At 33.6% G+C, this 17,501-nt stretch overlaps 1 protein-coding gene across 8 annotated transcripts in view; it reads right to left on the minus strand.

Moving 5' to 3' along the window:
• Positions 1 to 17,501, minus strand: part of L3MBTL4 (L3MBTL histone methyl-lysine binding protein 4) — a 546,540-nt gene that overhangs the window by 145,486 nt on the left and 383,553 nt on the right. For 7 of the 8 annotated variants that reach the window (XM_074202633.1, XM_074202631.1, XM_074202627.1 and 4 more), the window contains one exon: positions 8,544 to 8,614. The exons of the other annotated variant lie outside the window; for it this stretch is intronic. In XM_074202633.1, coding sequence (XP_074058734.1) covers positions 8,544 to 8,614 — 71 coding nt within the window. The remainder of the gene's footprint in view (positions 1 to 8,543; positions 8,615 to 17,501) is intronic. 8 annotated transcript variants of the gene reach the window in all.

Below are 17,501 nucleotides of genomic sequence, written 5' to 3' on the forward strand. Positions count from 1 at the left end.
TTATAAACAGAGAATTGCATGGGGACCCAGGTTAAATGATCTGCCCACAGACACAGAACCATCATATATTAAAAGTAAGACTTGACCTTAGGTCTTCTTGATTCTCAGAATGGTTCTGAGAAGCATTTCATAAATGGTTTACAAGTTTCATGCAGACCACAACTTTCCTGACTGTAGACTGAACCAAGTTAAAATGTAACTGGGGAATACTTAACAAAATTAATAAAAATACAATAAAACAAATTTTATAGTTACATATGGTTTTCTAAGTTCATATGCTGCCTGAAAGGATTCTTATATACAGTCTAATAACCCCCATTTCTATTAGTGTTTGACAACATTACCACACACATACCATCACTGCCTCTATTAAGTACATAAAAAAAAGATCAAAGAGAACTTTGAGAATAGAGGACTTATTTGAATGGATCTGGTGGAGGTCAAGGCATGATTATGGAAGGGGTGGGTTTCTAAGCTTGTTCTTGAAGGAAAAGACCGGTTTCAATAGGTATAGACTTGAAAGATTTCTGTTCTAAGCCCTGCCATTTGGGGGCAGTTTGGAGTGCAGAGGGCAGGAAATATAGAGAAAAGAAGAAAGACATGATCAAGGAACTGATGCTAATAATGATATGAAAGAGAGTACTTTGAAAAAAAAGCTTAGAAGAGCAAATAGGAAGCAGTGTAGAAGGCTTTAAAGGGTGGACTAAGTCATTTGTATTTTATTCACTAGATCATGGGAAATATTTGAAGGTTTCTGGAAAAGAAAGTAATTTGTGAAGATTTTCTTGACAATAATTTGAGGTATTCTATCCACTTTTTTTTTTTTAGGTTTTTGCTAGGCAATGGGGTTAAGTGGCTTGCCCAAGGCCACACAGCTAGGTAATTATTAAGTGTCTGAGGCTGGATTTGAACTCAGGTACTCCTGACTCCAGGGCCAGTTCTCTATCCACTGCGCCACCTAGCCGCCCCTATTCTATATACTTTTAAAACAAGTATCTTTCAACTCTTTATTTCTAAAAGTTCTTAATATCTGGATTAATCTCTAAAAAAGATAAAAGTTTTCTTCAAGAAGGCAGTATTGGGGTCAGATTAAATTCACATTTTTCATAATAAAATAATAGTGCTGTACTTGTCACACAGTACATCAATTATGACTAGTACAGTATCTCAGTGCTTTGTAATAGCCAGTGAAATTATTTTCTTAACATTTAGAATACACATGCTATAATTCCTAGACTAGTTTCTCTTTGTTTTTGTTCTTTAACATTGGAGAAAAACACTAATTATAGATGTCATCAAATACCTTACAATCTTCTATTTTGCTTTTTAATCTATCCCAACACATGAAGTACCACCTACAAAATTTCATTTTTAGTTGTAACAATTAATTAAAATCTTTATATGACAAAAAAGTCATATAAAGTTCATTTTTATTTTAGTGATAATTAGTTTGAAAGTCCCTCCAAGAACTTTCTTCCCAACCCCCATCAAAAAGTAAATTGCTTTACAAGAGAAGTTTCAATTCTTTACTTTTATGTCCCTAGTTTAATAAGAAGGTGCCCATTGTAGATACTTATGAAATGCTAGTTTATTGACTTACTGACTAAATCAAGAAAAGTGCTCAGCAGAGAACACTAATCTTTCTGCAGAGATTTGGGCCCTTGGAAAAAACAATTCTCAAGTTCATAAAACCTGGTAAGCCCTAAAACTTCTGCAAGCTACCTCACAGCAGAAAGTCAATCATTTTGTTAAGTGGTAGTATCCTAAGTACTATGAGAAACTTGTTTTAGGGAATATCACAATCTCAAGAAGTGGAATTATAAGAAATAAAAAGGACAAAGGAAAGCCTCATGGTGTGTTTTGGTATTTTTCCAATGTTTTGTCCATGAGAAGTGGTATATTCATTATTCAAATTACCTTATCTTGCTCATGTTTTTATTTGTGTGTTGTAAACCTTCCCACTTACAACCACCCTCTGGAGAAAATTAGTAACAGAGAATGAGAGAAGAGATTGGACAGCTGGAACAGTCTTTTCCAAAAGGTAAAACTGCAACATTTTGGGTCTATCTTTAATACAGAGTTTGCAGAAAAACCCTAATTTTAGATGTGGGTTAATGCATTGATTTATTTTGCTTGATTATACATAAAATATATATATTTTTTAAAATTACTTCTATCTCACCCAGGCTGGAGATACAATAGCCATACTCAGGTTTGATCTCACTCCTAACAGAAGCTTTGACCTCTTCCATTTTCACCATGCTTTGGTTTATCCCTCAGGCATCATGATGGCTGTCCATTCTTAGGGAGTCCCTCTATTGGTACCAAGAATTAGTATGAACACCAATTAGCCTAATCCTACTGCTGTTCAGAACTCCTAAGCTCAAGAAATGAACCTCCACAAGGCTCAGCTTCCCCAATACCAAGGAATGGAGGACTATTTGGCCATACCCAAACTGACTATACATATTTGTTACAAGGAATTGTAACCATTATGTTTGGGAGTGGGGGAATAGGGGTTTGTTAGTGGAATGTGAGAGGAAAGAAAGAAGGGAGGAAGAGAAAGAGGAAGGAGGGAAGAAGGAAAGAAGGGAAGTAAGGGGAAGAAAGGAAGAGAGGGAAGGAAGGAATTAAAGTTTCCATATATTATTTTATATTTAAAAGTTCATGATTTTATATAAAATTTTTTGTTGATATACTTTTGTTATTGGACTGTCTGTGTTGGTTGATGATTGCTCACTTCATACCACCATAATCAAAAACTCTGATATTCCTCTATTTGACTATAAGCTCTTATTCCATTTCTCCTTGTTCTTCAATCCACCTAAATCTATTCTTTGCTCTCATGAAACCTCAATCCCTCAATATTTTCTTCTGGCATTACCTTACTCTTAATTCATTTTTCTCCCTTTCCATTCTCAACTCAATAAGTTATCCAATTCAATTCTATACTGTTCTCCATTGCTGAATCCCTTATCCTCTTATCCTATCGGTCCTTGTCAAAGCTCAGCCCTGGATTACTCCCACTATCCATGCACTTAGTTAACTCCTACTCATGTGTTGTTGCATGGAGCTGGGAAGCTGCTGAATGGGTATGTTATAAATTCATGCTATCCAACTTCAAGTGGGGCCTCACTGTAGCCATCTTCCCTCCGAGTAATTTTTTTTATTTTTCTCCTCTAGAATCTGTTGACACCTTTGTTTCCCAAGCCTACCATCATCCCCCCTACCCCCCAGCCATCCCTTCTTTCTAATTCCCTTTTTTTTTTAGTTTTTTGCAAGTCAATGGGGTTAAGTGGCTTGGCCAAGGCCACACAGCTAAATAGTTAATAAGTATCTGAGGCAGGATTTGAAATCAGGTACACCTGACTCCAGGGCCAGTGCTCAAACCATTGCCTCACCTAGCTTCCTAGCCTCTGCGTTCCCTTTCTCTTGTACCCTCCATCAACTACCATATATCTAGAGATATATCCATATCCAAATTTCATATCCAGTTGAATTCTTTGCCCTGACCTTTAATGCTGTACCATCCTTTTTACCCCCAAGGATTCAACTTGAGATTCATCTGATTCCCATTTTCCTGAGACTATTAAGGGCTCCCAGGACAGTTCATCTCATTTTCCCCTGCCTCTTCATTATATAATAAACCTTCTCCACTCCTGACCTATCCCTCCTGGACCAGGCAATTATTCTTAACATGAAAATGTCATTATCCAATTAAGGAAAAAAAAGATTTAAAAAATTGCATTTTGGATATTACAAAATGGATGGTCTAGAGACATCTCAAATATAACATATCTAAAATATAATGTACTATTCCTACCCAACCCACCTGTCCTCTTTATATGAAGTCTCTGGTTATAAATAGATAGATGTGTACATATATGTATGTATGTATGTATGTATGTATGTAAGGTTGTATATGTAGTCATCTCCTTAAGAGTACAGTCTTTTTCACTGATTTTTTTTCTCCTTACTATTTAGTACTTTGTTCAATACACTTAAGTATTGCTTGGTGAACAAACTTAAAAAGAGAAATGATAATGACAATAATAACAAAATACAATAATAATAATAATCAATGATAATTCATACTTATAAAATTACACATAGATATGAAAGGGTGGTTTGCTTCAGGAAGAGGAGTCTTCCCATGGATGAAATCAAAATAACTTGTCAAAAAATTATAATTATTAATAAGTAAAATTTATGATGGCTCTTGAGTTCCAATACTCTACAAATAAGTGTAAATGTTAGAAATGTTAATATCATTTCATCAAAATCCCACACTCATAAGTAACAGAGGTTCAAAATTATTGGACACCATTTCCTTTCTCCCCGTTTTCTGTGCATTTCTGAAAGTTAGATTTCATTCCTGTTTGGTAGAATAGGTAAGGAACTCAAGAAGCTATGATAGTAAACTAGCATACAAATGATTCAGTGGCAATAGCTAGGCAGGTCATATGACATATATTAAATATCTTTTTTTAGGGTTGTTTTTTTTTTTTGCAAGGCAAATGGGGTTAAGTGGCTTGCCCAAGGCCACACAGCTAGGGAATTATTAAGTGTCTGAGACCGAATTTGAACCCAGGTACTCCTGACTCCAGGGCCAGCGCTTTATCCACTACACCATCTAGCCGCCCCTATATTAAATATCTTAATGCTGCTCCCCTAGATTATCCCCAAACCCGAGTCATCTCCTATTAATAATCTCAAATAAATTAACTTATTTGTGCATTATTCAAATTAGGAGGGAGGTGGATACATCCACTAAAATACTATTTATTTATCAGCAATAACTCCTAAATAATGGTCCCTAGCAAAAAAGCAGCAATGCAAAATATGATACTATTTGTTTCCCATTACTGGTACTAAGGAATTAAGTAGCCTATGGAATCAATATTGCCATTATTGGCAAAGTGAGAGGGCATTCCTAGTTGAGCAGAATCCCAAGATTCATGAACACAGCCAAACTGTTTATAACTGTTTATAGTCATAATCAGTGTATGATTATGTATTAATTAACTTTGGAGCAGTTTTTGGACAAATCTAGGAAACTGAGTGGAAAATAAAATAAAATTCCAATTATATCCCAAAGAATTGTGTTATCTGGTAATTTGGTCCAATGTAACTGTTGGAGGCAGCTAGATGGTGCAGTGGATAGAGCATTGGCCCTGGAGTCAGGAGGACCTGAGTTCAAATCCATACTCAGACACTTAACAATTCCCTAGCTGTGTGGCCTTCGGCAAGTCACTTAACCCCATTGCCTTGCAAAAAAATTTAAAAAAAAACACAATGTAATGGTGTGTGAATGATATAAAACAACCTCCAAGTAAGATACTGAAGTCTTTCCCATTATTTTGGCAAAGAAAATAATAAACAGTATCATAAATATCCCTTTAGCCAATGTGTGATTATCAGATCTTAATAATGTTTACCTTAGATAAATCTCTCAATTACTTTAGCTATTACCACCTGGCAGGAGGAATGGGTTTTTTAAATTTCAAATTACTTCTGTCCATTTTGCTATCAAAACTCCCTTTTGAAAACCTGGTTTTCTTAATTAATACCTTACAATTCCGTACTTAATTAAAATTTTCATGCACCCAAAACTATTTTTATACATTACTGTGAGAAAACAAAGAGTACTGATTCTGATTATCTTAGAACTGTACCTTGCTAAAAATCTGGTAGCAATTCAGCAATTTTTTAATAATACCTGCCAAGTCCAGCCACTGTAGTGAATGAACTTCTTTAGGAATAAAAATGTGTAACTCAAAATGAAATGAAATATTTAAAAAAAAATTTTAAAGAATTTTATGTCCTGAAATGGAATATTCATGAAGAAGTCAACAGAGAGCCAGCCTCATGCCAGGGAAGAATTTGGCTGAAGTTATACCTTTTAGCAAATAGTTACATGATCTAAGGCAAGTTTTTGTAACCTTTCAGAGTTCTAGGTAATTTCCTGAGATTATAGAGTTCAGAGAAGTTAGCGATCTGCACATTAGTAGAGGGAGTCTCCTCTCTAGGAGTTCTTAATAATAATAATAATAATAATAATAATAATAATAATAATAATAATAATAATAATAATAATAATAAGTCTGCTTTTTTTAACCATAAAACTCCCAAAGAAAAAAAACAAGACAAACAAAAATAGTCCATCTGATTAGAAACTCATGTTCCCCTCTTCATAAGTTAATGCAAAGAGAAGAGAAATACTCTAAAAACTAGAGAAAACAGTATCATTTGCTGTCATCTGAGAGGGAAAGGTGAAATTATAAAAAAATTAAATTAAGTCAAACTAAAAAAAATCATTTGGGTTAGACAAAAGAAAGACTCGCTAACATGACCATACATAGAGAGGACAATGCTAAATTACTGCCATTTCTGGATCCCATTAGCTTCTACTTTATGTAGATTTCAGCCAGGAGGATAACAGATTTAGTGCTGGAAGAAACCTTAGAAGTCATTTAGAGCAATCCCTTTATTTTAAAATATGAGTAACTGATACCCAGAGAGCTTATGAGATTCTCCCCAGGTCATATAAGTATTAAGAAGCAAAGTTATGATATGCTGATATCAAATCTGAGGTTCTCAAGAACCCATCAAAGGAACCCACAAAAGCATTTTTAATTCTTAGCATAGCATAGAATTGTGGATTCAGGATCTTAAAATATTCAAACCAAAGAAAATAGTAAATGCCTGGAGAAAATAGAAACATATGGCCAAGAATTTGGTTTTTTAAAATGAAGAGAACAAGTAGGTACTGAATAATTAAAATAGATTTCATTTTTCACATTATGCAAATATATTTTTCTATTAATAAGGATTATCCTCATTACTATATTTACTATCTAAATTGTAAAAAAATGGTTTGGATGTTTGTGCACATGTACCCATGTGTTTGCATGTTTTAATAAAAAACATATAATTATTCTGTTGAGACATTCCAAATTTTGTGAAAAACTGATTTAGAACTTTTTTTTTTAACATCCCTTACATTGTTTTCATAAATGGTACTTTTTAAAGATAAGGGCTTTGGGATTATAGCAAAAGATTCCTTTTTCTACAGTTTCCTTTAAAAACAAGGTTTCACTCTCAGTTATGTACACAAGTTGCTCTGCTTTAGAGAGGGGTGTGTGTGTGTGTGTGTGTGTGTGTGTGTGTGAGAGAGAGAGAGAGAGAGAGAGAGAGAGAGAGAGAGAGAGAGAGAGAGAGAGAGAGAGAACCACAGTATTTTATCAGCCCTCCATTTTCTTTTTTGTGGCTGAGATACAATCAAGAGCTGCTCCCAGGACCACAAGCTGTGCTTCACTCCCTACTGTGATGAGCAGAAATAGGCTAGCATGCTTGCAGGAATCCCAGCCCTCTCGTTCAATGACTGCCAAGTACACTTTCTTTTTCTCCTTAGAAAAGTCTGATGGGTTATTGCCTTCCTGAAAGGGAAATGCCGAACCACATAGCTGTGTTCATTTCAATGAGCTCTAGGTTAAGCCAGTAGAAAACTTTGCATCTCATTTTCATCTACAATAGCAAAGAAAGGTTTCCTTTGGAGATAGAAATCCAGTTCAGTCAGAGAAACAAAAGTGCTAATTAATTAAAGGTGATATAAAAAATGGTTTTAAGTGGCCAGCATACTAGATCTGGAGTGGCAAGAGATCCTTGTCTAAAGCTTCCTGGCTTTGTGACCTTGGCAAATTATTAAGCCTCTGTAAGTCTCAAATTTCTTCTCTAAAATGAAGATAATGTCTGTTCTGTATACACTGTTACTGTGACTCAGATGAGCAATAAATATACAAGTGCTTTGTAATTCTTACTACTGAAATGTCAACCAAGATATTTCCATTATTATTTGAATGTTACATAAATAGAAACAGATTTGTTACATTAATATGAAGAGTGATAACACAAAAACATATCTTTATTGAACCCTGATTGGAAAGAGAATTCAACAAAAATATCTTCTGAATATACCCATAAACACATCTTCCAGTATTTAAGAGATTATTTTTTTAAGGCAAGTATAGTCTTATCTATCTAAATTAGCATCATAGCATTATGGAATTTCAGCACTATTAGGTACCTTAGAAGTCACTCAATAGATGAGGCTATATGAACAAATGCTATACTCCTAGGTTATAACAATAACATCAGAGATATTTTGGTTATGATGATCTATATGCTGAAGGCAAAGGTAGAAGTTACCACAATTTACTTTACTCTCATGATCCTATTTAATAGAGTATATAGTTTAACACACCTCCCAATGTGGCCAATTATAGAACAAGCATAGAATTTTTTTAGTTGAAAAGGTCCTTAAAGATCATCTAAAGATTAAACCAATATCCTTATTTTATTCATGATGAAACTGAAACTCTAGCATGGCTTGCTTACTTAAAAAAAAATACAATTCTAATAGGATCTTCCTATTCCCAGTCTAATGGCTCTTTCTATCACCCAGCTCAGTAAGAACAGTTAAACAAACAAACAAAAACTCCATGAAATTCCCCAAATAAAAGCAGTTTTTTTTTTGTTTTTACCTCTGAACAAATTATCCAAGTCAATATCTTCTTTTCCTTTGATTTTCAGACACTTTGCCTGCTGTACAAGTCTGGGCAAAGAACAGAAATAAAATCTAGGTTCATTATCCTGTGAGGTGGGAATAAATCATGGTAGCAGCATGAATCTAAATAAACACCACAGGGTAAACAGTAGTGAATTAGAAGATATTTTGCTGCATTAATTTTTTTCTTGAATTTTTTTTCAGGACAAGAAAACAATTTTATTCAGGCACTAGGCTGAAATGTTGTATTGTCACAGGTAAAAGTCACTTAAAATTCCGATTCTATGTTTTTTAGAACCTAAGAGCTTTTTGAGTTAAGAACTAATTGCTACTAATGACTTTAGAGTCTGTTGCTAAAAAGATGTTTATAAACATGATGCTAGAACAACTAGAAAATAGGGCTTTAGTTAAGATACTGAATTCATTACTTTTGCAGCATTGCAGAATCTTTCAAGGCTTAATTTTGCAATTCTGATCATGGAATGATAATATAACTTGGCTTAGCACACTTTAAAAGATGTAAAAGAGACAGAAATATATACGAGGTAGTTAAACATATAGTCTTGTTTCTAAGTAGGCAGGAAGCAGACCCATTTTAATTGATTTGCATGTTACGATTGTTTAGTAAAATCATAAACTTATTTTCCTTGTTACAACATTTTGAAACTACTTAATTTCTCCCCCTCCTACTGTTTCATTTCATTTTCAGAGAACCATAGAATCTCAGAAGTGGTCTCCCAGGGACTACTTAGTCCAACCCAGACCTTAGGTCTACAACAAATGGTCATCTAGCCATTGTTTCAAAATCTTCAGTGATGGGAAACTCACTATCTTCAGAAGAAGCAAATATTCCTGGAGAGCTCTTACTTAATAAGGATTTGTTTTAATATGAGACTTAAATTTAAGTGTCTGGAGGCAGCTGGGTGGCGCAGTGGATAGAGCACTGGCCCTGGAGTCAGGAGTACCTGAGTTCAAACCCAGCCTCAGACACTTAATAATTCCTAGTTGTGTGACCTTGGGCAAGTCACAATCCCATTGCCTTGCAAAAACAAACAAAAAAAAGTTCAAATTTAAGTCTCTGCATCTTTCACCCATTGTTCCTGGCTTATTCTAGAGGGTAAAGGACTACTCCTATTCTTTTTTCCATGTGATAGCCCTTCAACATTTTGAACAAAGCCATCCTGGTTCCTTTTATATCTTCTCTTTTCCAGGTTGAACACCCCAATTTCCTCTGCCCATTCTTCATATCATTTCAAATCACTATCTTAGTTTCCCTCTTCTGGAGACTTTTCAGCTTACACTAGTTTTCCTAAAATGAAGCAACCAGAACTGAATTTATTGTTGCAATCACATAATTATAAATATAGTACTAACATAACTGGTTAAATAGCTGAATGTCAGAGAACTAATTAAATTTTGTTAATGTGTTCCAGATATAGTTTGAGCAAAGCCCAATTCCCAAGTCCTCAAGGCAACTTTTTGTGCCACCAAGGGTTATCTCAATTGTAAAAGAGAAAATATGAGGAAGAGGTGAGATTAAAACAATCACTGTAAGGTAATGTTCAAGGTAACAGTTCAAGTAGATGCAATTTAGAGCACATTCAAAAATTATAAATATTTAAGAAGACATTATATACAACAATGGATGTTTTATATGTAAATTTATTCCTGTAAAAAAGGCTATCATATGTAGCTTATTGGGCACCTTTATAATGGTATATCTATATAATGTATACCTATTACAAATTGAATGTAATCACATAAAACATCAAATATATTTTATTAATTATTGTAATGAAGGATAAAAACCAGAAGAAGAATGTTAAAATTGAAAGGTAAGAATGATTAATATTTTATAAGGACACCATAGCATATTAAAAAATATGTGAAATCAGGAAAGACCCATGTGAGTATGGAACCCATCTCTGACACTAGCAAAATTACAGTGAACAAGTCACTCAACTTAACTTTTCTGATCCATGGTTTCCTCATTCATAAAAACTAAGATAGTAATATCTGTGATTTCTATCTCAAAGGGTCATAGTGAGGATCAAAAATAAACAGGTATGGATTAAGGTTCTATAATATACTTTCTCTGTGACCTTAGATAAATCACTTAACCTCCCTGGGTCTCATGTTCCTTAGTTATTAAATGAAGGTTTTATTAAATGGTCTCTAAAGTTCCTTTTTTGCTCTAACCTATTTAAAAATGAAAAATTTTTTGTTATAAGGAATGGCTCTCTGGGAGGGGATAAGGAAAGGAATTCAAGAAGAAATCTCAGTGATGTAATAACAAAAGTAATAGTACAAATATATTAAAAAACAAATGAAAAGAACTAAAAGTTCACATAAAAGCCTTGCATATCTGTAAACTATGAATAAGAACCCAGTTCTTCAATTCATACTGGAATGAATTAAAAGACTCCTGAATAACATAAATGAGAGGGGAAGGAAAGAAAAGAGAGAGAGAAAGCATCCAAAGAATGTCCTAAGGGAATAGCTTCCTAGATAAAGAAAAGGAAATAAAATAGAGTCAATAAAGCAGCAAGGGGAGAAAATAACAATCTTCAACACAATGAACAAATATGTGGATAAAAAAATCCACAAGAAAAAGGAAAAAACAGATTAACTTCTACAATGGTCCAAGAAATAGAAACTTTAAATAAAGAAATAGAATCAATGAGAAATCAAATCCTTAGGGTAAGAAGGTCAATTTGCAGCAGAAGCAAAATATAGCAAAGCAAGAATGCAAAATGATTAGAGGGCAGATAATATGGGAGACATCTTGCAAGCAAAGATGGCAGTGTGAGAAGAAAGATCAGATAAATTTATCTAAAAATCAGGAGATGACCTAGAAAAATATGAAGAAAAAAAGAGTTTAAATAATTATGATACTGCCAAGAAACTGGTCAAAAAATTTCTCAGAACTAGTAAGTGCAGCAGACATATTACAAAATCTAATGCATTCACTAGGCACTCTCAAAAGAGAAAAATCAGATTCAACTTATCTGAGTAAAGTGACATTGAACAAGGAACTAGATAACATGGAAAAAAAAATAATCTTACTAGTGGCTAATGAGGAAACTCTCACCAAGCTAGATGATCCAATTCCTGTTTCACTGGATTGTTGTAATAGAGAGAAAAAGACCATTATGTGATAGCAAAACAAGAGTTGAAGGTATTATGACCTAGAATTGTTTCAAGAAAAGGAGAAAGTAGGGGAAATATCATGAATATTTTTCAGTAAACAAAAATTCATTAGCAGTGTTATAATCTGTGACAATATCAAGTGATGAAGGAGGAGTGCATGCATCATTGAAATTCATTATGTACACTATTGTAGACTACAGCATTAATAATTAATTTAACAGGATAATGTTTAATATGTATAATAAAGGAGGGGTAGAATGCATTGTGTAGATGAACTAAGAGGGTCTGAAATATACTTAGCACTTATCAGATATGTTCAGCTGCTCTATTTACAATATTCAAATTTTCCATGTGGAAGAGTAAATAAGTAATCTTAAAAGGTACACTCCTACCTAGGGGAGGTGGAAGAGAAAGGGTCACTACTTTAAAAACCAAGAGAAGAAAACAATCTATAGTTAATGGGGTTGATCAAGTCACTGGGATTATTAGGACTATATTTCACTGAACTATAACTCATTTGCATTGAAAGTGGGAATTTGAGGAAAATGCTAAGTACTAAAGGAAAATATGATGATAACTGAGTTGATCTCAAAGAATGGATTAAGGTTGTAAAAGTATGTTGGGGATGAATGCTAGGATGTGTTTGTTAAAAAGAGAATAGTATATTACACATCCAGTCTGTGTCTGATGGTAAAATCAGACCCTTGTTGGTAAGAGTCACTTCCAACCTTTATTATCAATTTAATTCAACAAATTTTATTAAGCTCTTATCATATTCAAAGCATTATGCTAAGCATTAGGAGATAGGAAGGAAGGAATCGTAATTGTATAAAATGAAAAACAAAGAATTACAAAAGAAACTGATTATAGTCTGATAAAATGACTAACATATTTTTTTTTAAAAGTTCACAGATGGCAAGTTAAGGAGATTTGTAATTTCAGTCACCTGGATATTTCTATCACTGAAGAATAATAAAACTTTGGTTAGAAGATCTTCATGAGTTGCTAATATGCCCATGCTAACCTTCAAGTGATGAACTTCTGAAGTGAGTTAGATAGATCTTTTGCATCCAGTCATATGCCAGCTTGAATTGAGAGTCAATTGTTAAATTTTCTGAGCATTTGCACCTTGGAAACTTCCAAAGCTATAAATCACACCTTCATTTTGCTGAGTGTCCATACTTAAGAAAATATTGGAGGAAATGTAATAATGCATTTTAAGTTTAAAAAGTATAGGGGCGGCTAGGTGGTACAGTGGATAGAGCACCGGCCTTGGAGTCAGGAGGACCTGGGTTCAAATCCGACCTCGGACACTTAGTAATTAATTACCTAGCTGTGCGGCCTTGGGCAAGCCACTTAACCCCATTGCCTTGAAAAATCTAAAAAAAAAAAAGTATGTCATATAAATGCTTTTATTTTTCATAGAGATAGTTATTAAATATTTACCATCATGACCTTGGGTAAGATGGAAAGAATAAGGAAAAGAAAGGAAGTGTATTAAACCATGTAGAGAATAAAAACAAAGACTGAACAATTCAAAACCCATTTTGTCTGAAAAGCAAAGGAAATTTTTTTTCCATCATAAGGAAAGCAGAAGTAACATCCTGCTTTGGTTTTTTATTTATTTTTATTTCTTTAAAGGCTGGCTATGATACTTTTTACATTTAGCACAAATAATGAAATGGAATTGTGTTCAACAGATCTCCTATTGTTAACATGTCTTCTTGAGGCATGAAAAAGGAAGCTTAAGGTCTTTTAAAAACAGCATATCACTATTTTATACATCCAAATTTTGTACAAAGTGTCCCCTAACATTGTGATGGTCATTAATGATTGCTTACACTGTCACTTGATGTGTTTGTTTTCCCATAAGCCTCTCATTCCTCCAAGTCTTGTCATACTTACTGAAAACAGAAATAGCAGGGCTAAGATCCTGGAAGATTCTGCTCACTTTTTGTTACAGTTAAACAGTTTTTGGTTTGTCTTTTTTTTGTGGGGGGGGTATAGAACACATTTATGTTTAGTATTGGAAAATGAGTATCTTGTCTGAGAACATATTTTAGAAAGCATGAGGCATTATATAAATGTGAGGAGCTGGTAGCAGAATTAGCCAAAAGAATTAGAAAAATGGAAGTGATCACAGAAATCACCTCATTCAAATCTTTCTCATTCCAGAAGAGGTATATGAAATCCAGAGAAGCTCAGGGTCCTGGCCAAGATCACAGAGCAAGTTAACAGCAGAAGTTGATTTCAGGGCCCCTTCTTCTACTTCATTCATTAGGGAACTACCTTTGGTTAACCATGACAGACCCATGATGAGGCATGGATAGTCTTGGAAACAGAGTTAAATCTTTTCAAAATTTCTATTTATATTAAGACTCTGATAAAGTAGAAATCTGAAGAAAAATTTTTGAAAAAATAACTAGTTAAAGGTCACATAAAATATGAAGTGAAAAGTCAGCATTAGCTCTATTGGTGAAGTTTTGTTTTCACATAGTATATGACTGTATGTGTATATTTGTGTACTTTGATCATATAGATACCAATATCTCTTCTACATATGGAAGTATGAATAGTTTTAATACAGATGGCTGACTGGTCATTCTGTTGGTCCAATTTCTTAAATCTTTCAAAGTTGCTTGGGTTTTACAATGTGGATAAACTCAAGGCAAAAAATGAGATTTTTTTTTGGACATGGTTAATGTGGGGATTTGTTTTGACTGACTATTTGTTATAAGAATTTTCTTTTTCTTTTTTTATCAAGTGAAGGAGGGAAGGAAAAAGAAAATGGATGGTAATTTAATACATACACATATATGTGTGTACACACACAAATATATATATATATATATATATGTAATACCTGCATTATATATAAATATATATGTATTTCCTTTCCTGCCTAGTCTGGAATCAAGGAAGATATTTAGAAATTTACAGATTTATATATTTGTAAAAGAATTTCAAAATATTTCCTGAAAAAAAAGAGCAAAAAAAAAACTGCTTAAAGATTACTAAAAATAAAAATGTTGTCAGATACATCTGATATGTGCTATAATTTAATATTACTTTGAACACAATGATATGCTTAAAACACCAGATAAAAAAAGAAAAACTATGAATTCTTTTATCTATTAACTTCATAATAAAAAGTAACCCTATGAATATAGATAACAAATTATTGACTCATTCTACATTACCAATTTTGTTTCCATGATTAAAAATTTGAATATGTCTGTATTTATATATATACATATATATATGTATATATATATACATATACATATATATATATGCTTCAATATTCCAAAGTTCTGTTATTTTGATTATGTAGGTATTCTCTCCTTAAGTAGAGATTACAATGTCCTTTAACTTAGTAGATGGCATTCAAAGATTTCCCATACATATTAGTGAGTCACTAGACTTGAGTTTGAGTCTTGCCTTGTTCCAGACTGTACTAGAATTTGTGCTCTTTGACCCATCATAACCCGATAACCCAGGTTAACCTCCAGCTAAACCCATACAACTTCTTTCCTCAATGTATTTAATTACTTCAAATATTTCGTAGTTTATTAACCTTCCACACACTGTAAACTGGTAAGCAGAGAGGTAAAAAGACAGAAAGAGGACAGATGGAGAAGAAAATAGATAATAACCACAAGAGCTAACAGTTATATAATACCTACTAAATGCCAGGAGCTTTACAAATATTATTTATTTTATCCCCACAATAACCCTGGGAAATTGGTGCAATGACTATCCCCATTTTACTACTGAAACTGAGACAAAAAGAGGGTAAAAGACTGGCCCAAGGTCAAACAGCCAGCTTCTGAATCAGAGCAGTTTTTAATAGAATTTTTTATTACTAAAAAAATACTCCCTATTAAGAGTATGCAAGGGGGGAAGTTAGGTGGTGCAGTAGAGCACCAGCCTTGGAGTCAGGAGGACCTGAGTTCAAATCCAACCTCAGACTAGTTGTCAAATGTCAGTGCATTAAACAGAAATTGCAAAACTGCAAGAAACAGCAGGATTAAGAGATGAGGAATTATTTTTGGACAGTTTAAGTTAAGGTTAAGGTTTAAGTTAAGTTTAAGGTAGCACTAGGGCAACAAATAGGAAACACAGGAGCAGAACTTGGGGAGAGGTTATACATTTTGAGGTAAATACATAAAATATTTTGGGGAGAGAAGAAAGCTATTTACTGTGGAGTGATATTTTTAAAAAGCCAATTTTGTAATTACAAATAAGGGATAATATAAATAAGGGATATTTAAATTAAGTCAATAGGTCATTTAGAGAATTTAAGACTTCATTTGTCACCTAAGCCTTTACACAAAAAGAATCTCTGCAGAAAACACAACTTACAATTATATTATTAAGTTAGAGAGCAAGATCTAAACCATATCTTTACATTCCAGGCAGCCCACCTCTCACTTCACAAGCTCTAATCACCGGGAAGTTTCAATGTCATTTTTAGACTAACTTTTACTCCATGAAACTTCTACTCATTACATCCTGGTTCTTCTTGTCTCCAACATCTCCATTTGTTATAGTGCCCACAACTAGATACAACATTTCACAGGAGGTTTGATGAAAGTAGAGAACATTGGGACTCCCACCAATCTATTTCTGGAAACTGTCCCACTTAATGAAGTTATTCTGTTTCCCTTGGTGTGATGAGTGAGATCAGTATTAGTCATGAGTATATATCATGACACTGAAAAAACAGTTCCTATGATAGGACTTCAATGAATGAAAATATCAATTCTTGTTAGAAAAGGAGATTCAATGTCCAGAACGCTTGACAATTTCTATCTTGTAAGGAATAAAGACAAAAAAATGAAAAGGTCTGGATTTGTTTTGGTTTTGTGCAGTGATATTTGCTTATCAGTGCTTATTCTGGATGGATAATAATATTTTACCAAAAATATATTAGAACTAATTTAAGCAATGTGTGCATGTTTCCTAAGAGTTGTCAAATAGCTAACCTTTGGTTATAGTGACAGAGAGGAACAGTAAGCAAAATAGCCCAAAAGTTATAGAACAATGAAAAAAAAAGAATTACTAAATCTGTTTTGAGAGTGCACTATATCACTATGTTACCTTTGACAGTTTTGCCTTTCTATTTTTGTAAAGTTCAGGTTGCTAACAATATATTGATATTATTTAATACTGGCTATCTAGCTATAGGGAAGACAGCCCAGAAGCATGCCCCAGGGCAACGGGGGAGTCAAAACTAGGGCTGGAACTTTTTCCTGGAGAAACCATAAAATGGATAAGGGAAAACTGCCTGCATTGTACTAGTATTGTAATAGGGCATTCTATTTAGAGCTTTAGATCATGTATAGCTGAATAACAGTTGAGGCTGTTATGTGGTTTTTTAAAGGTTTAGAATCTCAGTATTGAAAGGAACCTCTATGATCATCAAGGGCAGGGATACTAATCTTTTGTTGTATCATGAACCTTCTGGGTCATCAATTCAAGTCTACAGATTCCCTTTACAGAATAATGTTTTTAAATAATTGAAGGAAAAGCTAAATTTCACTCAAGAAGTTAGTGAAAACATCTATTTTTCCCTCAAACAAGTTCACAGAACCCTTTAAATAAATCCAAAGAACTTCTTGAGGTTCACTGATAGCAGTTAAGTTCAATCTTAACCCTTAACTTAAGAATGCCCTCTATCTGGGAAAGATAGTTGATATAATAAATAGAGCTCCACCACTGGATTCAGGAGGACCTGAGTTCAAATTTGACCTTAGGCACTTAATAGCTGTGAGACTCTGGG

This window comes from Macrotis lagotis, chromosome X, assembly GCF_037893015.1.
Source record: "Macrotis lagotis isolate mMagLag1 chromosome X, bilby.v1.9.chrom.fasta, whole genome shotgun sequence".
Lineage (NCBI taxonomy): Eukaryota > Metazoa > Chordata > Mammalia > Peramelemorphia > Peramelidae > Macrotis > Macrotis lagotis.